The 26427-nt window shown below is 48.2% G+C and overlaps 2 protein-coding genes across 6 annotated transcripts in view; one reads left to right on the top strand and one right to left on the bottom strand.

Annotated features, from left to right (window-relative positions):
* Positions 1-260: 260 nt before the first annotated feature.
* On the top strand, positions 261-14994 carry TFIP11 (tuftelin interacting protein 11). 4 transcript variants are annotated; one of them, XM_004766552.3, is made up of 13 exons: positions 261-364; positions 2100-2317; positions 4175-4328; positions 4660-4816; positions 6259-6386; positions 8037-8189; positions 9978-10505; positions 10633-10739; positions 11370-11538; positions 11862-12105; positions 12554-12696; positions 13203-13368; positions 14572-14994. In XM_004766552.3, exons 2-13 carry the CDS (start codon positions 2109-2111, stop codon positions 14925-14927), a joined length of 2514 nt encoding a protein of 837 aa, XP_004766609.1. In that variant the 5' UTR covers positions 261-364; positions 2100-2108; the 3' UTR covers positions 14928-14994. The 4 variants fall into 4 exon arrangements, with proteins under 4 accessions (XP_004766609.1, XP_004766608.1, XP_004766607.1 ...); XM_004766551.3 differs by having other exon boundaries at positions 326-418; XM_004766550.3 differs by lacking the exon at positions 261-364 and adding an exon at positions 427-982.
* The window catches only part of SRRD (SRR1 domain containing), a 15829-nt gene continuing 4157 nt past the window's right edge, over positions 14756-26427 (bottom strand). The window contains exons 2-8 of one of the 2 annotated variants that reach the window (XM_004766548.3): positions 20445-20485; positions 18815-19074; positions 18616-18714; positions 17104-17181; positions 16780-16934; positions 15841-15886; positions 14756-15450 (exon numbers count right to left, since the gene is read on the bottom strand). In XM_004766548.3, coding sequence (XP_004766605.1) covers positions 15205-15450; positions 15841-15886; positions 16780-16934; positions 17104-17181; positions 18616-18714; positions 18815-19074; positions 20445-20485 — 925 coding nt within the window. In that variant the 3' untranslated portion in view covers positions 14756-15204. The remainder of the gene's footprint in view (positions 15451-15840; positions 15887-16779; positions 16935-17103; positions 17182-18615; positions 18715-18814; positions 19075-20444; positions 20486-26427) is intronic. The other variant, XM_004766549.3, reaches the window with a different exon arrangement.

Genomic DNA, 26427 nt, shown 5'->3' with positions numbered 1-26427 from the left:
AGGTCCCGGCCCCACTACAGCCTCACGCTATTCCTCACGACGACCAGTGAGCTAGTCCTATATCCCCATTTTACAGCTTTTGAATCTCAGGCTGGCAAAATAGACCACGCCTGTTAACGTGGCTCGGCGTCGTCCACACCTAGAGGGCGCAGTAGGGAGGTCGGTCAGGCCAGGAAATATACTTCCACCCTTTGGATGCCCTGAAAATCCCACCTCCTTTCTCGCATCTCCGCCCCGCCCCTCTAGAGCCGAAGGCGCTGGAGCCTTCCGTTGTTGCTGTGGCAACCAGCGCGCCGTTTCCGCTACCTATACGTCATTTCCGGCGCGCCATCCTAGACATATCCGGGTTCCGGCCCCTGGAGCGGTAAGTTACTCTCCCTGAGCCAGTAGCTGTGTTGCGTCTGCGCGACCGGGGGAGGTGAGTGTGGCCGGGTTGCAGGAAGAGACGGGGTGTGTGCGTGGGTCCGCGGCAGTGGGAGTGAGTGCGAAGGATCCACCAAGCCCCTCCGCGAAGCCTGGCTTCCAGCCCCCCATGCTTTCGCGCTCTGCTGGCGTAGCGTAGGTTCTACGCTAGGGCAAATTGTCCGACTTCCCTGAGCCTCGTTTTTCTTATCTGAACCGTGAGAACGCTAGCACTACCCCCGTTCTAGAGGTGACTTGATGCTTACGTTAGCTTCTCAGCCCGAAGGGTCTGGCAAATACTTCGTACTGCTCTGGCCCACGACGTGCGTACTGCTGCGTGCCAAAGGCTCTGTAACTCCTAGCAGCCCTTCGGTTATACGGTGTCCAAGGAGGCAGCGGGATTATTGAGTCCGGACCTCCTCTGAGAAAATTTCCGTCCTTTCCACTGTTGGGTGAGGTTGGGACCAGCTGCACCCAACCACTGTGCCAGTGAGTGGAATAAGCAGGGAGAACTTTGTGACAGAACCGATCGGAGGTAGTGAACTCCTTGTCCCTGAAGGCTGCTTGCAGCAAGCAACTGGTAGGTAAGAATCACAGTCGCCCTCACATATTGAAAGTATTGTCGCGTAGTGCACCATGCTTGGCACTTCGTGTGTAATACTTAAACACTCACTGAGTAACGTAGAGCTGGGATTTGAACCCAGGTTGTGATTTTAGCAGTACTTTGTTCCTTCCCTAATCCAGTAATAGTAATGATGATGAATTTAATTCTGGGGCTACAGTCACAGCTACTGTTCCTTGAGCATTTTTGTCCTAAGTGTTTTTTACTTAATTAAAAAAGATTTTATTTGTGAGAGAGAGAACGCAAGTTGGGGGAGGAAGGAGCAGAGGGAGAAGAAGAAGCAGACTCCCTGCTGAGCAGCCTGTTGCGGGGCTCCATCCCAGGGCCCTGCGATCATGACCCAAGCCGAAGGCAGACGCTTAACCCACTGAACCACCCAGGTGCCCCTGAACTATGTGTTTTTTAAACAGCATCTCAATTAGGTTGGCTCATAAACATTCTCAGAGGGTAATGATTTAGTTAATCTGCTTAAGAAAGAGACAGCTGAATCTCATTACCCAGCTACCAGGAGCTGAATACTCCATGGCAATACATGGATGTCTGTTAAAGTAGTGTTATAATTACTGCTGCCTTCAGGAGGGGTTCATGTTTTACAAGGAAAACTTTAAATCTTAGGGTCTCATCAAGTAATATATTTCAGAAGGCATATTCTAAAAACAGTCACTCCTGGGACTGCCGAGGGTCCAGATAAAATACAGACAACAAAATCTGGGATCCAGGAAGTTGTCCACCCTCTTTCTGAGGCAATAATAAATAGAATAACGTGCTTAGTTATTTTTAGTTATTTTTATGTGATTTACATACATGTGAATGTGTGTGAAGTTTTAAGACATTGCCAGGACAGAGAAATAGATGCTTAGGAGTCACCTATTGTTGGGACTGGTCGTTTGTCCCACCTGTTTAAATAGTGTTTGTTTTCTAAAAGATGTTTTTAATATCTGCTTTATTGTGATTTTACTGATTTTAATGGACTTTAGTTTGGAGGAGTTTCGAAGGGAGCAAGGAGCGGGGACCTACTGCTGCTCCTCCCGGACTTACCACCGACTGTGCATGCCTTTTTTATTCCTTTCTTTAGTGACTGGCCATGTCACTGTCCCACCTGTACCGGGATGGGGAAGGCCATGTGGATGATGATGATGATGAGCGGGAGAATTTTGAGATCACCGACTGGGATCTCCAGAATGAATTTAACCCCAACCGGCAGCGCCACTGGCAGACCAAGGAAGAGGCTACCTATGGAGTGTGGGCAGAGAGAGACTCAGATGAAGAGAGGCCGAGCTTTGGAGGCAAACGGTACTGGCCAGCATGAAGCTGCTTCCCTCTTGCTTTAGGGAAGGTGGGGAAGATGGAGAGGGGTTTGGGCAGATACCCCACTAAATACACTGCTCTCCTAGCCTAACTGAGTTCCACTGCTACAACATTAGCTAGGGGGCCCAGCTTCCTGTTTGGCTGGAGTGCTGCTCTTCTGCTGATTTAACTATCTTTTGGTGTTTAATGAACAGTTATATGTATTAGGTCTTATACTCCCATTCCTTGGCTTCTGGGAGCCCAGATGCTAGAGCATGGAGACAGGCATTCATCGATAGTTCCCCCAGTGGACGTCTGTAATTGACTTAGGACCCAAGGAAGAGAGTTGGACCTGTTCTGGGAGGCAAGGGAAGATTTCTTTAGAGAAGCTGCCCTTGAGTTTATATGGCAGCAGAAGGTAACAAGGGGGTTGGAGAGGCATGAGTCTGCAGAGGCTCTTAAGGGGAGGTAGCAGGTGTCCATAAGAAGACAGAAGGTTCGGCAGGCTGGAGTGGAAAGGGAGAGGGAGCATGGTTTAAGAAGAGGCCCCTGGGCTGTGGTAGAGGGTGGATGATGTGGGTAGCAGTTACGTCTGGAGAAGACATTTTGATGTGCAGAGTTGGCTTGGAGCTCCAGTGGAAGAGGGAGCTCTGTGAGACAGAGACAGGGTCCCTGCAGGGGTGGTGGCAGGGAGATGAGGATTCGGGCGGGTAGTCTTCCTCCTCAGTGTGAGTCGTGTGTGCACTGGCCATAGCTCGCTTGAGGAGCATGTAGGGAGTTTGGGTTTGTCTCCCAGTCCCATCTGTGGCCTATAGGCTCGAGCCCATGGAGACTATGCCTTTTTCACGAAGGAGGTTGGGGAGAAAGAGTATGGAGATTGGCTTAACCCCTTCTCATCTGGCAAAGAAACCTACAAATGGACGATAAAAGGATCAGAGGTCAAGAATTACGGAACCCTAAGCTAATAAACAGCCAATGTTTGCTGGCCCCTTACTTGTTCTGTGCGCTTTACATGCTTGGTGTCCTTTACCTTGTGAGAAAAGTACCATTATTATAATCACATTTTACAGATTAAGAAACTAAGGCAAAAGGCACACAGCCAGGCTAGGAGAATCTGGGCCTGACTCCTGAGTTTGGGCTCTTAATCCCTAAGTAACATTGCATCTTTTAGGAAAGAGTCCTCAGTTCTGTTACTGCTGTGGGGTGTTTAAAGACAAGTTGGTCATTGTATAAAGGGAACCAAGGTTTATGACATTTTAAGTACTGTTCTTGGGATGGTTGTGGTTAGCATCACTACTCTCCACTTCACGGAGTTAATTTTTTAGGTATTTTACTTTAGTTTTCACATACTAATAAAGGTAATGGACTTGAAATTTTTCTAAGAATTTGGCCATTATAATTGTTAATATACTTTCAACTCACACAGTTTCTTTTATTGTGTTTAATGATTTTTATTTATCAGAATTTCTTTCTTGCCTGGTTTTTATACATGAAATAGGGTCCAAAACACATGCTTTTTAAAGTAAGTTAATTTTGAAACACGTAAAAGGAAAGTTGCATTTCCATATCATATTTTGCATTTTTCCCTTTCACTTTCATTGAGACATAATCAATACACTGTTCAGGATGATGTTTTGTGTTTTTAATCAACGCTGCACTGACAGGGTAACTCTTCAGCTATATGGTTGACTTGAACACATGAGGCAACAATGTTCCATGATTATAGGAAGCTAGATCTGGGGCCCTTTTGGTATAAGTGAATGTGTTGCTCTTTTAAAATGGATCCCTGGAGGTCCCCTCTAAGGGGTTCTCAGGCCAGCAGAGTTTGCATGAGGGCCCTGGGGGCCGTGTGTTTCCCCACAGGGCCCGTGACTACTCCGCGCCAGTCAACTTCATCAGTGCAGGCCTCAAGAAAGGGGCAGCAGAGGAGGCTGAGCTGGAAGATTCGGAAGATGAAGAGAAGCCTGTTAAGCAGGATGATTTTCCTAAGGATTTTGGACCCAAGAAGTTAAAGACGGTAGCATCTTCATCTTAGGCTTGCGACTTTCATAATTGCTTTGGGAGGTTATGCAGCCCAAACCCCTCCTACGGGTGGTGGTGGGCTGCTCAGCAGAGGCCGGTTGGGTGGGTTTCTCCTCGTGGTGGTGGGTTCCTCTGAGGTGGGAAGTGGGTAGTGCAGTCTCTGCTTTCCTAACAAATGGTACAGATCTGTTTTTGGTTCGTATGACGCTTTTCACGATGCTCTGACTGCCAGACCCTTTCCCCGTCATCCAAGCTTGCTTTTTTAGGTTTTTTTCTTCTTTTTCTTTTTCCATCAACTAAACTTTGGGGTTTTTTTTTCTGCCCAGGGTGGCAATTTTAAACCCAGCCAGAAAGGCTTTGCAGGAGGAACCAAGTCTTTCATGGATTTTGGCAGCTGGGAAAGACACACAAAAGGCATTGGACAGAAGCTTCTTCAGAAAATGGGCTATGTCCCTGGCAGGGGCCTCGGGAAGAATGCACAAGGTAGGGCACCAGCGCCTGGCAGTTCGGCAGGAGGGCGGCCAGGCAGAAGAAAGGGGAGTGATCTGGGGTTGCCTTGCTTTTTCTCTCTTCAGAGTACTTGAACTCTGCAGCTTGTTCCGCCCGCACCAGACAGCTGTGCTCCTCTGCTGTCTGTGTTACCACACTCTAATAAAACACTTGTTCTGCAGGAGAAAGAGGCTTAGGCTTTATAGAAAAACGCTCAGACAGGGCTCAAACTGATAGGCTTCTTTTGGACCTGTCCAGTGTTTGTTAACAAACGAGTTTGTTGCCAGTATTTATAAATAAGGTAATTTTACTTAAGATTTCCAATTTTGCCTGGTAGGAGTGGGTCTTAGCTGCCAAGGATAGTGCTCCACCACTCCCTGTTGTCTTCTGTCCCGGCACACTTCCCAGCACAAGTTGTCCTCGGCCCTGGAGACACAGGAGCTGGCCATCCCTGCTCAGGTTATTTGTTTTTCAGGAATAGCAGTGAAACACCGTGTGTGGCTTTTTCAGTCCTAGAGCTCAGAAACCTGGCTGAGCAAATCCGCATTGGAGCCTCCCATCCATGCTCAGCCCGGTCTCCTCTGTCTCCAGGCCTCGTCCACCTATTTTTGCTCACACATCCCTGGCTCCTTGATACCGAAGCCACACAGACTGAGCACTTGTTTTCTTCCCATGGAACCTTGCTCTCTCCTTGACTTGCTTCCCATGAGTCGTCACCAAGTGGCTGCAAACAGTAGTAGTGCCCATAATGCAAATTCCACCCAGGGTATGCGTTGAACACATTAGGTGTAGCGAAAGTCCGAGAACCTCTGTGGAGCTGGAGATGGTGACCTGGAAAGAGAATGAGGGACTTTCCTAAATCGAGATTGCTCCAGAACTAGGTGGAGGGGCAGGTGGGCAGTCCTCACTGAAACACCGTAGTCCTGTCTCTAAATGCTTAGAAGACAGTTATTTCCAAGGCTTCCAGGTGCTGCAGAGCAGCTGAAGTCTGGGAGACCTGAGCTACCGAGTGAAAAGGAGGGGGTCTCACATCACTTCCCTTCATGCAGTCAATAAACTCTGACTGTTTCACTCATCTCACCAGAGCCCTCCTCCAAACTATAGAATTTGACATTCCAGAGTTCCCAGTTACATATGAACAGTTCTCTTTTCTCCCAGTATACCAAAACAAGCAAAAGAATCTAAGTGGAAATGAAAAATCTGTATTTAGGGCATAAATAACCTAATGTCAGCAGCCTGTTGTGAGCCCCATACATGCTTAGCAATTCCAAATCCCACGAGAACCTGAACTTCTTCCAGGGGCAGAGACAGGCCTGCCTTCCTCGGCTGTGTTATTCTGTGCCAGGACTAAGGAAGGGCGGGTCCACCGAATGGCTTGTCCAAATACAGGAATTGCTGTGATCTGAAGTTGTTTATCTTTTCCTGAAATTTGTCAGGTATCATTAACCCCATCGAAGCCAAGCAGAGAAAGGGAAAAGGTGCTGTGGGAGCTTATGGCTCAGAGCGGACCACTCAGTCCCTGCAAGACTTCCCTGTGGTTGATTCCGAAGAAGAAGCAGAAGAGGTAACCAGAAGTTGGGAGTCACGGGCAGGTGGTGCCTGCCATTTCTGACCGTGGTTGGTTTGTGCATTCGTTCATTCGTCCCATCAGCCTTCAGGTGTCTTTGGCACACCTCACATCTCTGTGTCGGGCTCTGTGCTGGCAGCGGGCTATACCGCGAGGAGTAGTTTAGAGCCCAGAGCCAGGAAGCAGCTGCAGTGTGGTTAATGAGAGCAGGGTGCGCTGAGACGTGCCAGTGTAGGAAGTAATTGGGGGTGGGGGTGACCTACTTATATAGGGTGATCAGGGAAGCTCTCCTGGGCAAGGACACCATCTGCGGACGCATGGCAGAAGGCAACAGGTGTGGGGCCAGTTAGAGGAGGCTGAGCACAAAACTCCGAGCCTAATGGCAGAGAGGCCGCGGAGACGGCTATGGCGGGAGCTTTTGTCTCACGTGGCACGGAGCCCGCCGGAAGCTGGGTGTCACTCTGCTCCAGCAACAGTGGGGCCGGCTCTCCTGACCGAGAGGACTTGCCCCTTTGCATTTACGGGGGAAAGCAGGACTCTGCAGATGCATGTGGTCACTGTTCTTGTCACCGAGCCTCTCCTTCTGCTAATGTGTGATTGAATGGGGGTGACTGCTCCAAGTGGGGGCTTCTGGGCGGCAGGTGCCCCAGGCCCATGGCAGACACGAGTAGGTGAGCCAGGTGTGAGGCAGGGAGGAGTGGCGGGGCCTGAGCTGGACAGGCGAGGGCCTGGCTGTCTAAAGGGGTGGCTTCTCTTCAGCTCTAGGCAACTGTTGCTGTAAATGTGGGCTCAGTAGTGCTTGATCTTTGGATTTTCCTGAAGTGGAAGTCTAGATTGTTTTTAGGGAAAAAAGTAAGAGTCTTAAACCAGTGTGAGGAAAACAGAATGACAAGCATAAAACCCACTTCTGTGGGCTGGACTCCACTGCCCTCAGACCAAGTTGTCTTCTCTACTGCAGATCTTCCTACAGAAAAATTTTCTTTTCAAAAGGTATCTTCGCTTTAAGACTCAGGATCCTGCTTATCTACCTTCATTTTAAATTAGAACCAAGGTTTTGGGGGTGCCCGGGTGGCTCAGTTGTTAAGCATCTGCCTTCAGCTTCCTGGGTCCTGGGATTGAGTCCTGCATTAGGCTCCCTGTTCATTGGGAAGCCTGCTTCTCCCTCTGCTACTCCTAATGCTTGTTCTTTCTCTTGCTGTCTTTCTCTGTCAAATAAGTAAATAAAATCTTAAAAAAAAAAAGCAAGGATTTGTATACTTAAAAAAAAAATCCTTTATATTGTTCTCTAAGTTTTACACAAGGTGAATTTAAAACTAATGTAGTGCCAGCCCACAGTAGATGCGCTGTAAGTGGGGCCTTTGTCTGGGTGTTCCTCTTTCTAGTTGGGGTACCTGCTTTCTGAACCCTCTCATTTGTAAGAGAATCTGGGTGTTGGGGAGTCTCAGGAGATGGTTTAGTATCATGCACACACCCTGCTTAGCACAGAACCTTGTGTAAATCTAAGAGCACACCTAGCAAATCTCTAACACCCTTCCTTAGTACTGGCACAGAATAACACAGAAGGAAGGCCTATCTGTAAGTGGTCTCTGCAGCCTCACCTGCTGTAAAAAGCGGCCTTTGTTGTTTGACGACCTCCCTCTGCTTTAGGAGTTTCAGAAGGAGCTGAGCCAATGGAGGAAAGACCCCAGCGGAAGCAAGAAGAAGCCCAAATACTCCTACAAGACAGTGGAAGAGTTGAAGGCCAAGGGCAGGATTAGTAAGAAGCTCGCTGCCCCCCAGAAGGAGCTTTCTCAGGTTAAGGTAAGGGAGCCCTTGGTTCTGGTCCAGGATGGGCCCTGGGAAACACAAGTATCCCACACACAAGTCAGGTCAGTCACTGAACATTCTCTCAGGTCATGTTGGATCTTCTGTCCACACTTTTCTTTTTTTTCCTCACTGGGCAGTGGTGTGCTCCCATTCCCTGCACTCCCATGCCCAGGGAGAGCTTCTGCATTCCAAGGGCGGGGCACTCCTGATCGTGCACTCATGATACGGGAGACAGACAGTGACCCCTTCCTCCTGAAGCACAGGCCATGAGCTTAATAACATTTCCATGATTATAAATGCAGTGTGAAGATGGTTTTTTAGTGAGTGTGTAGTTCCAGAGAATGAAGTACTAGATTATTTGGTCCTACCTGTGTGACTGGACCTTTAGCTGTTTTCTGGTTTGGTTTGGAGCTATCCTGTATATAAAGCTTTGGCTGTATTTCAGACATTTACTAAGGATAGATTCTTAGAAATTGAATCACCAGGTTAAAAATAGGAAGCTTTTTAAGGCTCTCGAATACTTGAAAGGGTGCACTAACTCAGGCTGTGACTAAAAGTGCCAGAGAGCGTCCTTGGGGCATACCAGTATTTTCCGTTTTAAAAATTGATTCAATTTTTAGCTGCTGTTACATGCACATAGTCCTGGGTTTTCTGTCACTCCCCTAGGTAGCCAGAGAATAAGGGTGACAGTTGTCTGTTGTAGTCTGGTGTAGGACAGTGTGTGTGTGTGTATGTATGAGTGTGAGAGAGAGAAAGAGAGAGGTGTTCTCAGCTGTCGGGGTGTTGTGCATCAGATTCCCGGCAGGGAGGACTGGGAAGCCTCGCAGCTACACAGCTCCTAGCCAGAGATTTGCAGTCGGTATGTACAGACAGGGCCTGGGAAGTTCTGTGTTTATTTTTTTCCCCCTGATTCTAATGCACATGGTTCTTGGCTGACACTTTTACTTCCAGGGCTGATGGATGGCTGTGTCTCAGTACGCTTTATAGTCCACTTTTCCTGTTTTCTTGAAATGCTCCTTTTCTAAGTTGCCTTGTCCAGTCATTGTTTTCTCGTGTTTCATTTTGTTTCTAAATCAAAAAACAACTTCTTACCACAGAGCAGCATGTGGTACCATTTAGGCAATTAGAAAACACAGTAGCAAAAATATTATTTTCCTTCCTTCCAATGGATGACCAGTTTTTTTTTTGTTTTTTTTGTTTTTTTTTAAAGATTTTATTTATTTATTTGACAGAGAGAAATCACAAGTAGTCGGAGAGGCAGGCAGAGAGGGAAGCAGGCTCCCTGCTGAGCAGAGAGCCCGATGCGGGACTCGATCCCAGGACCCTGAGATCATGACCTGAGCCGAAGGCAGCGGCTTAACCCACTGAGCCACCCAGGCGCCCCTGGATGACCAGTTTTAACACCTCGATGCATGTCTTTCTAGGTCTCTTTGCCTAAATAACGCATTTTTCTTATACCATAGCGTGACCGTTTTACCACATTAGCTGTTTCATTACCAGCTTCAGTCAGTGCAGCCTCTCCCTTGCCATAGACCTAGATTTTCTTCTCAGCTGAGTAGTGTGCTCCTGAGGGACATGTCTGGAAGTGCTCATCTCTTGACCCTTGGTCCCATCTCTTGACCCCTCTCTTGACCCTTCTGCAGGGATCCCCCACCCCCCGGCTCTGCCATAGCAGGGCTCGTGCACACCTGCATCCTGCCCTTCCGAGGTGTGCTCTCACAGGGCAGGGATGGCATGTGCTGACCCCCCTCCCTTATCCCCTACCCCGCCACTGCCTCCCAGGTCATCGACATGACCGGCCGGGAGCAAAAGGTCTACTACAGCTACAGCCAGATTAGCCACAAGCACAACGTCCCTGATGATGGGCTGCCACTGCAGTCCCAGCAGCCTCCACAGCCTGGCAAAGAGGCCAAGACCCCAGGCTTCGCACTGCCTGAGCTGGAGCACAACCTGCAGCTGCTCATCGACCTCACAGAGCAGGAGATCATCCAGAGCGACCGGCAGCTGCAGTACGAGCGGGACATGGTGGTCAACCTGTCACATGAGCTGGAGAAGATGTCGGAGGTCCTAGAGCATGAGGAGCGGGTCATTGCCAACCTCAGCAAGGTCCTCGAGATGGTGGAGGAGTGCGAGCGGCGTCTGCAGCCCGGCTGCAGCGACCCCCTCACCCTAGACGAGTGTGCCCGTGTCTTTGAGACCCTGCAAGACAAGTACTACGAGGAGTACAGGATGTCTGACCGCGTGGACCTGGCCGTGGCCATTGTCTACCCACTCATGAAGGAGTACTTCAAGGAGTGGGACCCGCTGAAGGTGAGTGGCTGGCAAGATTTGCCTTTCTGCTCCTGCCCGCGGTGGGGGGTGGGGGGCTGGCAGGGGCCTGGGCCTAGAGAGGCCACACAGGGCAGGGTGGCTGCTTCACGGCTGCGTCTCTCTCCAGGACTGCACGTACGGCACCGAAGTCATCTCCAAGTGGAAGAGTCTCCTGGAGAATGACCAGCTCTTATCCCATGGTGGGCAGGACCTCTCGGCAGACGCCTTTCACAGGTATTCACGTGGGAACCAGGAGGAAGAGGCCACTGGGAAGGGCAGAGAGTGGCCCTGCTCCAGGGGTTTCTTGTGCATTCATCCACCCTGCGCCTGTGCACATCATGCACAGGCCGGGCGCCAGGCTTGCCATGGGGTTGAGGTAGACAGCCTCAGCCTGCAGGGAGTGTGAAATGCAAATGGAGGATAAAGCAGCAGACAGACAAGGCCAGGGATGATGAACAGAAAGGACACGCCCGTTTGGGGTGGTGGGAATAGTTGGAAGCAGAGGTATCCAAGAGGAGGTGACATTTGAGCTGTGACCCATGAGGTGAGTCATCCAGCTGCGCACACAGCTCCAGCGGGAAGGCAGGCCATCCCTGGAGAGGGGACCCTTGTGACCCCATAGCAGCCCTGCCAGGCAGGCAGGTACTGGCAGGGCGACCCAGACCCTGTGGATGAGCAGGTGGTGGCTGGGTGAGGGGGAATGAGGCTGGTGCAGGTCTGACCAGGATGGGGACTGGCCCAGTGGTTTACTGTGCTCGTTTCTGTGCCTCTTTTTTTCTTATTCTGGAGAGTTGGTGGTGATGTACTTAGTCTGCTTTGAAACCTGTCTGTGCAGTTAGTCTGCCCGCTGCCTTTCTCCCACAGGCTGATATGGGAAGTCTGGATGCCTTTTGTTCGAAGTATTGTCACCCAGTGGCAACCAAGAAACTGTGACCCGATGGTGGACTTTTTGGACAGCTGGGTGCACATTATTCCCGTGTGGATCTTAGATAACATCCTGGACCAGCTCATCTTCCCCAAGCTGCAGAAAGAGGTAGAGCCCCAAGTCATGGGGGACCGCTGGCGTAACCAGGGGCCCTTCACTCCCTCAGTGCCGTCAGAAGGCCTAGAATGAACAGAATCTGCTGACACGGTGATTGTCCTGTGGGTAACTCCAGCCCTTTTGTTGGCACGTTACCCCCTACAGATTCCTCTGTTTAAACAGGGAATTCATTTTCTGTTGGTCTAATGCAAGCAGAATTTGTGCCATTTCAGAGCTTCCATGCAATTGCCCTAGTGATAGTGGTTTGGTTGTGCAGAGGCATGTGGGCTGCATGGTGCAGCTGGAACTGCTGTTTTGTCCCACACCTTCTGTAGGTGGAAAACTGGAACCCGCTGACAGACACTGTGCCCATCCACTCCTGGGTCCACCCGTGGCTGCCCCTCATGCAAGCGCGCCTGGAGCCCCTTTACTCCCCCATCCGCAGCAAGCTATCCAGTGCCTTGCAGAAGTGGCACCCCAGCGACTCCTCTGCCAAGCTCATCCTCCAGCCCTGGAAAGACGTCTTCACCCCAGGCTCCTGGGAAGCGTTCATGGTCAAGAACATTGTGCCCAAGCTGGGTGAGGATATGGGGAAGGGGCATTAGGTCCAGTAGCTTTGGTGCCCTGGTTTCTGTGGTCAGCGGTAAGGGATCCATGCTTCTTAAAACAGGGGCTTGGAGCTCAAGGAGAAAGCCAAGAATGCAGTACCGCTCACCACAGGAAGTGCCATTTTGTGCACAGAGGTGGTATATAAACATACCTGGGATCCTGAAGACAGCAGGTCTAGTCTTGGTCTAGTTTGGGCTTCTCATAACATGCTAGGCATCGGTGTTCTGAGATTTCTGAGGCATTTGATTTTAAATATGTATTTATTGTTTCTGGGTTAGAGACAAAAAGGGTTTTCAAGAACTGGCATGTCAGGGACTTAAAACTGATGGATAAAAGCAAATTTAGGCCAGTGTTTTCTGATAAGGATTTTGCTCTGTGCTTCTGGGACTCTGCCTTAAAGCCTGGGTTGCTTTTGCAGGGATGTGTCTTGGGGAATTGGTCATTAACCCCCACCAGCAGCACATGGATGCGTTTTACTGGGTCATCGACTGGGAAGGCATGATCTCTGTGTCTAGCCTGGTAGGGCTGCTCGAGAAGCACTTCTTCCCCAAGTGGCTTCAGGTATAGCCTGCTCTGCTGTGGTTTTGGGGCAGCTTCGGGGGGGGGGGGGCAGGGGAGTGGAATGGAGGTAGGGAAGATTACACTTAATTTCCTGCCCAGGTCCGGCTGCAGGGGCTTGATCCCTGGGTAACTGTCAAAAGCTATCACACAGGACAAAAATAAGCAGTAATCCCAGCAGCCACCACTTACTGAACATATGCCATGAGCCAGATGCGAAGCATTTCATGTGGTTCTCTCCACTCCTCACACCACACCTTTGTGGGGGACCATCACAGCCCTGTCATTTAGGGGCTGAGGTTTGGTGAGTTTACATTCAAGGGAGCTTAGCTGGCAAACGGACTCCAAATTCTTGGAGTCACGTGGGGAGTCATACTCTGAAAGCTTCTGTTCAGCCCTTGTAAACTCCACACATCTCCTTGTAGGACCACAATCAAAACAAACAGGAAGCTTTGCTCCCATGTGCCACCATTGTGGATGCAGATGTCCGATTTGTTTCTTTTTGGCAGGTGCTGTGCTCTTGGCTCAGTAACAGCCCAAATTATGAGGAGATCACCAAGTGGTACCTGGGTTGGAAGTCCATGTTCTCAGACCAAGTGCTGGCACACCCATCTGTCAAGGACAAATTTAATGAAGCATTGGACATCATGAATAGGGCTGTGTCCTCCAATGTTGGTGAGTGAGGATTCCACTTGAGGGCTCCTGGTTCCAAGCACCGTTTCTGAACACATAAATGACACAGAAGCAAGAGTTTTCGGGTGCCTGTGAGCTGTCTGCTCCAACATGGACTCTTCCCCACCAGACCCCTTGCCCATCTCTGCCAGCCCTGGGAGGGGCACAGGGCCCTGACCTGAGTCTCACTGCAGCCAAATTCATACTGGGGGGGAGCCTGCCTCTAGAGCCACCTTCCGGGTTTGCTGGCATGCCTGTGAAGAGCTCAGTGTGCTCTTTGAGTGGAACAGCCTGACACCTAGAAGTTGCCTCTCCTCACCTGGCCTATTTTATTTACTTGTGGAACAGTCATAATGCCTACTTCTAGAGGTTCTTAAAAACCTAGAGGGGTGAAGTGAGCCCTGGTCTGTATAGCACTTTGCAGGTGGTATCTTTGTTGTCTCAGAAGTAGGCAGGTGACTGTCCCCTTCATACCTATCCCAGCTTCTGACCAGGTGAGTCACTATGCTCTCATCCCAACACAAAGGCCCCCATGGTACCCAGGCCAACCCTGCTTCACCGACAAGCTCCATAAGGCCAAGAGCTTGTTCAAGGTCACACAGCTACAGTGGCCGGTGGGACTGTAATTTCTGTTTTCTGAATCTTTAGTCCTTTGAGCCTGTTACATGAAGAGAATGTTCACAGAACATATACTCTGCTGAATGAGGCAGATAGACTTCTCAGATCACTCTCATCTGGGCCCCTCAGTGGGTCATCCCATCCCGATCCTTTTCATACTCTCCAGAAACTTTCCCTCAGCCACCCTGGCTTCGGCCACCTCCTAGAGCTGGTCCCATCCATTTCCCTTAGCACTGGACATTGTGGCCCTGTACTGTCCTTCAACATCTATTTGAGTTCCCCAAATGCATTCTAAATTCTTCCAGGGCTGTAGCCTCTATGGAGAAGCTAAAAACAGAACTAGGCTAGGCCATGTGTTGTCAAAGTTTCCAGCCCTAGAAGGATCAGTCTTGTGCAGGAATTCATGTTAATCATCTCTCTGGTTGCTACACATTAGCCAGAAACCTTCAGACCAAGTATGCTTGCAGGTTGTTGTCTAAACTTGCTGAAGGTGCTTGCCATCTGCCTTAGTGCTTTGTGTCTCTGAGGCCCAGCTGCCTGTGAGGTTGGAACCCCACTCCTCACCCCTCTCCCCTCTGGCTCTCCCAGGTGCCTACATGCAGCCCGGAGCACGGGAGAATATAGCCTACCTCACGCACACGGAGCGGAGGAAGGACTTCCAGTACGAGGCCATGCAGGAGCGACGGGAGGCTGAGAACATGGCCCAGCGGGGCATCGGCGTGGCTGCCAGCTCTGTGCCCATGAACTTTAAGGACCTCATTGAGACCAAGGCTGAGGAGCACAACATTGTTTTCATGCCAGTCATCGGGAAGCGACACGAAGGGAAGCAGCTCTACACCTTTGGCCGCATCGTCATCTACATCGACCGGGGAGTGGTGTTTGTCCAGGGTGAGAAGACCTGGGTGCCCACCTCCCTGCAGAGCCTGATCGACATGGCCAAGTAGAGGGGGAAGGCTGGACCTTGCACCCGAGAGGAGACATGGTCATGAATAAACGGGATTTTAAACTGCCTCTGAAATAGTTACTCTCCATCCACGGATATCCCTGGTCAGGTCAGCAAGAAATGACAAAACCTAATGCTAATGCTAAGGCGTGTCAGTCTTTACACTGAGCCCTTCCGTGGCATGTCCTCTGCTGAGGAGAACCACACTGTGTATTTTCTGGGCTCTCGAGTCTGGCCCGCCACAAAGAAGGGTGCTCCCCACACGGCCACCCTCCCTGTCATCTCTGGGGACAGCTGCCCTGCCAGGGCAAGTTCTGGTCAGCAGCTGAGGGAGCTCTTCTCTTGTTCCTGATGATTTCAAGGTCCTCACAGTCCTGGTAGTCTGGTTCTTCCCGGAAAGCCCAAGTGTCTGTGGGGAGTCGTCGTAGCTTCTGTACAGGGAACCAGTGGATGGAGGTATCGTTAAATACGTCCATGTACTGTGAAGTCTCAGGCAGCTCAAGCTCCTCCAGTCCTTTTAAAACCTGAGCAGGAAAATTCAAATGTAAAATACACGAACCTGATGGTCACAGTAAACCCCACACTTCCGGGTGCCATTTATCAGTCACCCCCAGGTTACCCTTTAAAAAAAAAAAACGAGGACTAGAACATGTTGACTTAAGCCTGTCTGTGACGGACTGGAAGCTCCAAGGGCGGTGAGTGTGTGGGACTGACACTGAGAGTGAAGGACAGGTCCTTGCTTTCTGGAACACAGAGCTGCTGAGAAAGCTCGTGGAGTACAGTAACTTCACTGTGCCCTCAGTGAGTCCCTCATGAGCTCCGCCCACATGCACAAAGGCAGAATTCACAATTAACAGGGAAATGGTCTGTTTTCACACCCTTTTTCATCCTAGTTCCTTCATTTACATAGATACCTTTGCGATGTAGGCATAATTTTTCTGTAGAATCCTTGCCAGCAATCTGGAAATTAAAAAAAAAAAAACAAGCCCAGCATGATTAGGAGATATGGGAGTGGTTTTATCTAACTTAAGACATTATAGAAATGCAAAGTAGCTTAAAGATAGCAAACATTTTAAAAAGGAGGGGAGGGGCGCCTGGGTGGCTCAGTGGGTTAAGCCACTGCCTTCGGCTCAGGTCATGATCTCAGGGTCCTGGGATCGAGTCCCGCGTCGGGCTCTCTGCTCAGCAGGGAGCCTGCTTCCCTTCCTCTCCTCTCTCTGCCTGCCTCTCCATCTACTTGTGATTTCTCTCTGTCAAATAAATAAATAAAATCTTTTAAAAAATAAATAAATAAATAAATAAATAAATAAATAAAAATTAAAAGGAGGGAAACATGGAGTAGGGTCAATAATCCGTAGAAAAGGTGAATGTCCCATAACCAACCACCCCTTTTGTGAGGGGAGGAGTGACAGTGGACACCTAAGGCATGTACAGCTGAGAGGAAATGGTTTCCACCACTTTTGTTTTTTTTAAGATTTGATTTATTTGTTGGAGAGAAAGCAAGAAGCACAAGAGCACAAGCATGGGGAGCAGCAGGCAGAAGGAGAAGCAGGCTTCCTGCCGAGGAAGGAGCCCAATGTGGGACTAAATCCCAGGACCCCGGGATCATGACCTGAGCCGAAAGCAGATGCCCAACCGACTAAGCCACCCAGGCATCCCTCCCACTTTTAAAAACACTTCTGCACCTTAAGGGAAGGGAGGAATTCTTAGCAAGCAGACCTCCTTAACTCTGCAGCTTTACTCGGGGTTGGTGTCCCTAACATGCTGGTTTCCCGCGCGCAGGTCTGTCAGGAAAGCCCCCCCAGGAAAGCCCCCGCCACAGCCTGACAGGACTTCTGTGCGCTTGCACTCACCTCTCCTCGAGTCCTCTGAAGCTGTTCCCAATGATGAGCATCTTGGCAAGGGATTCCACTGACCAGTTACTGCACAAAAGGTTGTTGTACAGGGCTGTGCCGCAGTGGGGCATGTAGAAGATGGTGGGCTCGCCGTGGATGCTCCGTCTTCCTTCCTGCGGGGACGGTACGTGCAGTGTGAGCCCCTCCGCTCTTCCCGGGAGGTTGTGGCAGGGGCACAGGGCAGGTCTGTGAAGAGCTGAGCTATCTCACCACAACGTAATCACAGTGCATGGGGTGAGGGACACAGGTCAGCCACCCTTCTGTATGTGTTTCACAACAGACCTGTGTACCAAGCCAGGCCACACGCCTTAGACTGACGTCTACATCCGTGACAGCAGAACCTCTGGAGAAAACCAGGAGCTGCGAGACAAGTCGAAACCATAAGGAAACAAACCCCTTCCTTTGCAAACAGTCAGGTTATCGTGTGGCCTAACAGAAATCGAGAGATGAAGTGGGCCTCAAAGTCGGGAAATCGTGAGGTCCAGAAAGAACCTGTGTTTACTGAAGAGAGGTGGGTCTCACAAACAGAAAGCTCTGGATCAGCAGAGGGGCTTCTTGGGTCTGTGACAGCAAGGGCAGGAGGGGTGGCAACAGTTACTGTCCCCATGGACTGTGCATGGTCAGCCTCTGGGCCTCCTGGGTCCCTTTATGCAGATGCCTATCACAGTCCCTTCCATATGTCCGCTGGGGGACACAACAGCCCCTCCTGGGGACCGTAGCTCCACAGTCGTACCCATGGCAGGGACACAGGCCCTGCCTGCCCTGGCCTCTCTGCTCTGTACTCTCCTCCCTTCTGTTCAACACAAACAGGCAGGAGCCTGCCTGGGGCCGTCCAGCCAACTCCCGGTGGGCCTGCAATCCCAGCGCCAACCCAGGAAACCTTCCTCGAACCCCTCAAGTGGCGCAGAGTGCTTTTCCCTCTCTGTTCTGCTCACCCATATTTGTTTACAGGCCATAAACCTTGAGGGGACCCTGGGCTCCCTGGAGGCTAGGACTACATCTATCCTGGCATCCCCGCAAAGTCCATGCCTGGCACAGAGCAGGCACCCAGAAAAGAAGACGGCATGAATGGAGTGGCAGGGTTTCAGGGCCTCACCAACATCAGTGAAGGATTCTCTTGTCTCAGCAGGGCTTGATTTTCGGGCTTTGTAATAAATGAGCCATTTTGGAAGATGGAAAGGGATCAAATGCCTACTCTGTAATCACCCCAGCAACGCAAAGTGGCTTGCAGGGGTGTGTACCTCACTGGCTTCAGGCTCTGCTGCTGAGGTGATCTTGCTCTGCATCTCACAGTTTCACCTCCGGGGCAGAAGATCTACCCACAGCTCCCAGCCAGATGCTATTGGGTGTGACTGGGCTACCATGCAAAGAGAGATATACTCTCCCCTTCTCTGATCTCCCCTAAGACAGGGTAAATCACAACCAGAAAGCCCTCCTTTGAGGCACTGATACTAGGTACCCCTTTATTTTTTAACACCAACAGTAAGTACCAACTTAGGAAATTACCAGAGGTTCCTGGACATGGGATTCTCACCAGAATTTGGCAAATATAACAGGTTTCAGTCCATGCCATTTGTGCCATTTGGTGTTTTTGTGATGGGCACCACCTAGGCCACAATGTTGGGTCACTGCCAGGTCCCCTGTGACAGGCGCCGGGAAGGCACATGAGCAGAAGGAAGGAGGGAATGATGGCTAATGCAGAGCAGGTGCCTCCATGGGGCACAGCCTCAGCAGTCACACACACCTGTGGTCAGCAGTCACACAGCCCTCCTGCTCCCCTTCCCCAAGACTCACCTCGTTCTCACTGAGAACAGTCACACCAAGGCTCTTCAGAACTGCAATTTCTAGCTGGCTAAACAGAGGGTCATACACCCAGCAGTGCCTCCTGGGGATCTGCAGAAGGGGATAATGGGTTCTGTCAACCCAAAGATCTGTGTGCAGACCGTGTGCAAGACCAAGGGACGGAGTAATCAACAAGAATCTAAAAATGTACCTGGCACTTTTCCAGGAAGAGAAGCAGAAATGTGAGCTGGTGTCTAGCTATGACGCAGGTGGCAAAGTTTCCAATGCCATAACATACACACTTCCAACAGCAGGTTCCTGGGACTTGGTTCTCCCCTGTGATGAAGCCAGGTGTCACAGCAGACTCATTTGGCGAGGAGTCAAGATGCAGGTTTCTGAGAGCTTCCAAAAGAGTCCCCTCAGGGACCTTCAGTTGTTCCAGATGTTTTGTAAGACAACTGTTGATGGTTTCTGAAAGAGCAAGCCCCGGAACACAGTCAGAGGGCGTGCTCTGACCCTGTGAACTAAGTCCATCACATAAGTCCACAGACCTGGGGAGAAAAGGAGCAAGTTGGGAAAGGCTTCATTCAGCTTCTCAAGGAAAAGGCCGTGGGACTCACTCCCCAACATGCCTGAGAGGTAGGGCCAGGCCCACCAGCACCACAGGCTGTCCCGAGTCCCTGTGCACCCCCAAGCCTGCAACCCCAGAGAACTTTCCAGTAAAAAATAGGCTTCATTTATGGGCACGGTTTCCACCCAAAATTCTAATGTGAACTGTGTCTAACTTATTAAGAGGTATCTTAATAAGTTAATAAGTTAGAGGTAAATGCGGGTTATGTTCTGAAATACCTGCTTTTTTTTTATTATAACAACCTAGAAAAAGAGCTCTCAAAATCACACTACAAAAGGCTGGGAATAGGAATATTTAATGTGTAAAAACTTCAAAGAAAAAAAAGGCTGGGGCTTTTGGAGTCTAAAAAAAAATATTCTGTTTAAATATTCTCATATAGCAGTGAGTTATCTTGTCTCTCATTTTATTATACTGATACTGAATTTATTTGAACAAATCTGTACACAAAACAACTGTGTTGCCACAGTCAGGTGCCGATTTTCACTTACTAGCAAAACTACCTTAAAAATAGTCCCCCGGCTTGGAAAGGCTGCGGGCAGAACTGGCTCTTTCAGTCCTTGCTGCTGAAAGTCCTGGTGGAAGTTTTTAGGAAAACACTGGACAGCAGATATCAAGCTGGTCACTGCCTGTCACTGAGTAAGTCCACTTCTGGGAGTATGTCCTGAGAGGATCATCCTAAATTTGGTAAGAGTTTTACACAAAAAGGTGCTCATCGAAGAGTTATGCATAAGAACTAAAAAAAAAAAAAAAAAAAAAAAAACCCAAAGGAAACAAACTAACTGTCCCTCCATAAAAATACTAACGGCTATACATTCCCTCCCCATATTAACATTTACGTGCCCACAGACTGTTTAGGGACAGGTCTATGTGGCCATGTTGAGGCAAAGAGTGCATGAAGAGTAAATTTCAGCAATGACAGTGGCAGCAGACGCTGATGCCCCCCCGCCCGCAGGCCCAGGCAAACACTGTCCTAACCACTTAACCAAACAGCCTCATTTAATCCCCAAAATTACACCACAGGATATGCACACTGTCACTTCCCTTTCACAGACACAGAAACGGAGGGTCAGGGCTAGTAAGTGCCAAGACACACGGCTGTGAGCAGGAAGTCAGAATTAGAACCCAGCTATGGACTGGACTCCTTTCTTTGCCCACATTCAGGCCCTCCTCCCACACCTTCCACCCCCAGCCTCGGCCATCTGGTACCCACCTAGTGCCAGACTCCAGAAATCAGACAGAAGCAGGTCCTTCCTATTAAAAGAAAAAGGCATGGTCATTCCCCAACCTTCCCCAGGCCGCACCCTCAGGGACCCTTCTCCAGACCACAAGCTGGATGCAGGGATGGAGTGCTCTCCCACACAGCGCTCCCAGAGCACCCAGCGTGGCCCTGGAGTGGCCGGAGGAGGATCCACAGTGAGCATGTCCAAAGCAGACCAGTAGGCCGGTGTTCAGAGAGGACAGAAGGCTTGCCAGAGGACATCGTGATTCCCAAGGACCCCTCGGCGTCTCTTCTGTATCCTCCTTGGTCCACGCCATGGCTGAGCACAGACACCGAGCTCCATACAGTTGCTAGATGCACAGAGTGCACCTCTCTGAGCTTTGGTTTCCTGGCCTCTAGAATGTGGGAAAGAATCGCCCTATCGAGCAGGCTTGCAGAAGGGAGCAAATGGGTAAACACAGAGCATTGGGCTTTGCACAAAGTGGGGACTCAAATAGGTCTTTGTTATTATAAATAATAATTATAAATAATTCCAAGGTGAAAGTGAAAGGAGACATGAATCCAGTGTCTGGGCTTTCTTTATTTAAGTCAACTGGCTTATGCAAACCTTAAGCAGAACACAGTCAACAGTGATGTGATCTGAAACAAACTCCATGAACTGATCGAAAGACATACAGTGGCTGAAAACACAATACCCATCCATGTGCTGTCCACAAAAGACTCACTTTAGACATAAGGACAACATAGACCAAAAGTGAAGGGACAGAAAAGATGTTCTGTGCAAGTGGGAATCAAGACAGAGCTGGAAGAGCTATAATCAGACAAAACAGAATTCAGCGCTGTTTAAAAACATACCAACATTTGTGAGACGCAGCAAAAGTGGTTCTAAGAGGGAAGTTTACAGTGATACAGGCCTGCCTCAAGAAGGAAGAGAGGGCGCCTGGGTGGCTCAGTGGGTTAAGCCGCTGCCTTCGGCTCAGGTCATGATCTCAGGGTCCTGGGATCGAGTCCCGCATCGGGCTCTCTGCTCAGCAGGGAGCCTGCTTCCCTCTCTCTCTCTGCCTGCCTCTCCATCTACTTGTGATTTCTCTCTGTCAAATAAATAAATAAATCTTTAAAAAAAAAAAAAAAAAAAAAGAAGCAAGAGATGTCACAAATGCATGCCCCATTGTGACACCTTGTAATCTAGAAAAAGAACAAACTAAGCCCAAAGTAAAAGGAGGGAAATAACAAAGATCAGAACACAAATAAATGAAAGAGGGACAAAAAAAGAGAAACGATCAGGGTGCCTGTGTGGCTGGCTCAGTTGGTTAAGTGCCTAAGTGCTGTTCTTGGCTCAGGTCATGATCTCAGGGTCTTGAGACAGCGCCCAGTGTCAGACTCTGCACTCAGTGTGAAGTTAGCTAGGGATTCTCTCTCCCACTCTGCTTCTCCCGCTGTGTGCATGTGCTTGCTCTCTCTCAAATAAATAAATGCAAACACCACCAAAACACATACACACACACACACACAAATTGAAAAAGCCTTAGCTACACGCACAAGAAAAAAAAAGCCTTAGCTACAAGAAAAAAAAAAAGAGGTGACTTAAAATCAGAAATGATGGAGGAGATGTTATGACACCTCAAAAATACAAAGGCACAAAGAGCTGCTGTGAACAGCACACAGCAACAATTTGGACAAACTCAATCAGAAATATATTTATTTTTATGCTTCAAGTTTTTATTTAAATTCTAGTTAGTTGGGGTGCCGGGGTGGCTCAGGTGGTTGAGCGTCTAACACTTGGTTTCGGCTCAGGGTCATGAGACTGAGCCCTGAGTCAGGGTCCAAGCTCAGCATGGAGTCTGCTTGAGACTCTCCTCCCTCTCCCTCTGCCCCTCCTGCTCGTACTGTCTCTCTCTCTCTCTCTCATATGAATGAATGAATGAATGAATGAATGGATCCTAGCCAGTTTACATACGCAGTATAGTATTAGTTTCAGGAATAGAATTTAGTGATTCAACACTTATATAAAGCACCCAGTGCTCATCATATCAGCAATTTAAAACCTCCCAAAAAACCAAGTTCCAAGACCAGATGCTTTTTTTTTTTTTAAGATTTTATTTATTTGACAGATCACAAGTAGGCAGAGAGACAGGAAGAAGGGGGTGGGGTAAAGCAGACTCCCTGCTGAGCAAAGAGCCCAATGTGGGGCTTGATCCCAGGACCCTGAGATCATGACCTGAGCTGAAGGCAGAGGCTTAACCCACTGAGTCACCCAGGCACCCAAGACGAGATGCTTTTAACAAATCATATCAATCCTTCTAAAACTTTTCCAAAAAAGAGAAGTGAAATCTCCCAAACTCATTTGCTGAAGCCAACATTACCCTGATACCAAAACCAGACAATGACACCCCAAGAAAAGAAAATTATAGGCCAATATCCCTGACGAACATAGATGCAAAAATACTCAACAAAATACTAACAAACCAAATTCACAAATATGCTGAAAGGATCATACACCATGATCAAGTGGGATTTATTCCAGGAATGCAAAGATGGTTCACATGGGCACATCAATCAAGGTGATACACCATGTTAACAAAATGAAGAACAGCAGCGCCTGGATGCCTCAGTTGGTTGGGCGCCTGCCTTGGACTCAGGTCATGTCATGATCCTGGGGTCCTGGAATTGGGCCCTGTGTCAGGCTCCCTGCTCAGTAGGGGGCCTGTTTCTCCCTCTCCAGCTGTCCCTCCCCCTAACTCATGCTGGCTCTCTCTCTCGAATAAATAAAATCTTTTTTAAAAAGTTAAAAAAAGAAATGAAGAATAAAAATCATGTGATCATCTTGAGAGATGCAGAGAAAGATTTTGACAAAATTTAATATCCTTTTATGATAAAATTTCTTAACAGAGTTGGTATAGCGGGAACATACCTCAACATAATAAAGGCCATATATGACAAGCCCAGAGGTAACATCACATCCAATAGTGAAAAGTTTAAACTATTACTATTTCCTCTAAGAGCCTCTAAGATTAGGAATTTTCCTGATCCTTCCTCGCCACTTTTATTCAACACAGGATTAGAAATCCTAGGCAGAGCAATTATGCAAGAAAAATAAATAAAAGAAAGAAGTAAAATGGTCACTATTTACAGATGACAAGTATATAAGGAAAACTTTAAAGACTACACTGAAAAACTGTTGACACCAATAAATGGATTCAGTAAAGGTACAGGATACAATATCAATATACAAAAATGTGTTGAGTTTCCATATGCTAATAATGAACACCAGAAAAAGAAATTAGGAAAATGATCCCACTTGAAGTTGCACCAAAAATAATAAAATACCCAGGAATAAACTTCAAGTAGGTGAAAGCCTATATACTATAAGACGTTAAGGAAAGAAACTGAAGACAACATATGTAAATGGAAAAACACTCCTTGTTCATGGATTAGAAGAATAGTGTTAAAGTGCCTAAACTTCCCCAAGCCATCTACAGATTCAATGTAATTTCTATCAAAATTCTAACTGCATTTTCACAGAAATAGAACAAAGGATCCAAAAATTTACATGATGCCACAAAAGACTCCCAATAGCCAGAGCAATCTAGAGAAAGAAGACACACACTAAAGGCACCATACTTGCTGATTTCAGTCTATTACAAAGCTAGAGTAATCAAAACAATCTAATATTGGCACAGAAACAGACGTGCAGCTTACCAGAACAGGAGAGAGAGTCCAGAAGCAAACACACATATCTATGGCTCACTACCTTACGACAAGGAGCCAAGAATATACAAGGGGGAAAGAAGAGTCTCTTTCACCAGAGGTGCTGGGAAAAACCAAACAGCCACATGCAAAAGAATGAAACTGCACCACTATCTTACGCCATACACAAAAATTAACTCAAAATGGATTCAAGACCTGAGTATAAGACCTGAAACCATAAAACTCTGAGCAGAAAACACAGGGAAAAGCTACTTGACAAAGGTCTTGGCAGTGATTTTTTTAACCTGATACCCAAGGTAAAAACAGCAGCAACAACAAAAAACATGTGGGACTACACCAAACTAAAAAGCTTCTGACCAGCAAGGAAACCATCCACAAAATAAAAAAAGCAACCTATTGTATGGGAAAACATTTGCAAATCATGTATCTGATAAGGGGTTAAAATAAGCCAAAATAGAAAGAACTCAGGCAACTCAATAGCAAAAAACAAATAAACAAAAAAAACCCCACAAGCAATCTAATTTTAAAATGGGCAGATCCAAATAGACATTTTTCTAAAGAAGACATACAGATGGTCAACACGAACATGAAAAGATGCTCAACACCATTAATCATCAGGGAAATGCAAATAAAAGCCACAATGAGACACCACTTCACACGTGTTAGAATGGCCATTAACAAAAAGACAAGAAATACAAGCTTTGGTGAAGATGTGGAGAAGAGAAAAACCCTTGTGCACTGTTAGTGGGAGTATAAGTTGGTGCAGCTGATGAGGGAGCATGGGGCTGGCTGAAGACAAAGCAAAAGCTGGCGCCTTGCACCCCCCTCTCCATCCGCTCCCCCTCTGTCATTTGTGTAGCATCCCTCAGGCAGCCCTGACTGCCATGAACAAGAAGCAAATAGTTAGCTTGCAGAGCTCACAGTACTGCCAGACAGGAGTCTCCCTTGGCTTACAAATGTCCTAAATCTCACTAACAAAGACGATTGATAGCAGGATTGTGACACCCCACCAAAAAGTCTCCCAACTATCTTAATGTTAATGGCTGGTCTAAAGACAACATTGATCCAGCAGCAAGGGCAAGGCCTCCAGCAGGCCTGGGACATCCTGACACCTTGTAGGCCCTCTTTAGCATATGAAAAATCCACTGATTTTTTTTCCCTTCCCCTCACCTTCCCCCAACCGCAGGGTACAGAACATGCCATCCCTCACAACCCCAGGCAGCTGCAGCTCTTCCTGCCCACGGGTCCTGTCCCCGTGCTTTAATAAACCACCATTTTGCACCAAAGATGTCTCAAGAATTCTTTCTTGGTCATCGGCTCCGGACCTCAGCCCATCAAACCTCACCTAGGTTCTAGAACTTCATCACAGCGACTGTGAAAAACAGTATAGAAGATCCTCAAAAAAATTAAAAATAGAACTACCATAGGATCCAGCAATTCCCCTTCTGAGTACCTGAAGGAAATGAAAACACGAACTCAAGAAGATATATTCACCCCTGTGTACACTGCAGGATTATTTACAACAGTGAAAATAAAGAAACAACCTAAATGCCACCAGCAGATGAATGGATAACGAAACTGTGGTTGATACACACAGTGGAATCCTACTCAGCCATAATAAAGGATGAAATCTTTCCATTTGCAATGGTGATCTTGAAGGCATTATGCTGAGTAAATCAGGCCAGACAGAAAGACAAACACTAGAAATAACTTACATGTGGAACCTTAAACCAAACCAAACAAAAAACTGAGCTCACAGAACAGATGGGTAACTGCCAGAGGTAGGCGGTTGGAAGTGGGAGAAACGGCTGAAGGGGTCAAAAGGAAAAAGAAAATAAGCACAATTACAGCATCTTTTTTTTTTTTTAATTAAGTAAGTTGTACCCCTAATGTGGGTCAAACTCAGAACCCTGAGATCAAGAGTCACATGCTCCACTAACGGAGCCAGCCAGGAGCCCGGAATTACAGCATCTTCTGAAGCTCAGTGTTTTGAGAAAGGCTAAAGTAACATAATCTACAATATTCTGAGGGTTATGTATATATTTGGTAAACATAAAAGAGAGAATGCAGACTTCAGAGTCACACTCAGGTCTGTATCTGGTTCTAATATTTACTATGATGTTAAGCAAGTGACTTTTTAAAAATTTTATTTACTTATTTGAGAGAGGGAGCAAGAGAGAGTGATCACAAGCAGGGGGAGGGATAATGGGAGAGGGAGAAGCAGACTCTCCGCTGAGCAGGGAGCCCAACAAGGGGCTCGATCCCA

The sequence above is a fragment of the Mustela putorius genome, unplaced genomic scaffold (assembly GCF_011764305.1).
Source record: "Mustela putorius furo isolate JIRA1106 unplaced genomic scaffold, ASM1176430v1.1 tig00000578_pilon_pilon_pilon, whole genome shotgun sequence".
NCBI classification, from domain to species: Eukaryota; Metazoa; Chordata; class Mammalia; order Carnivora; family Mustelidae; genus Mustela; species Mustela putorius.
This window is presented reverse-complemented; position numbering and strand designations above follow the sequence as displayed.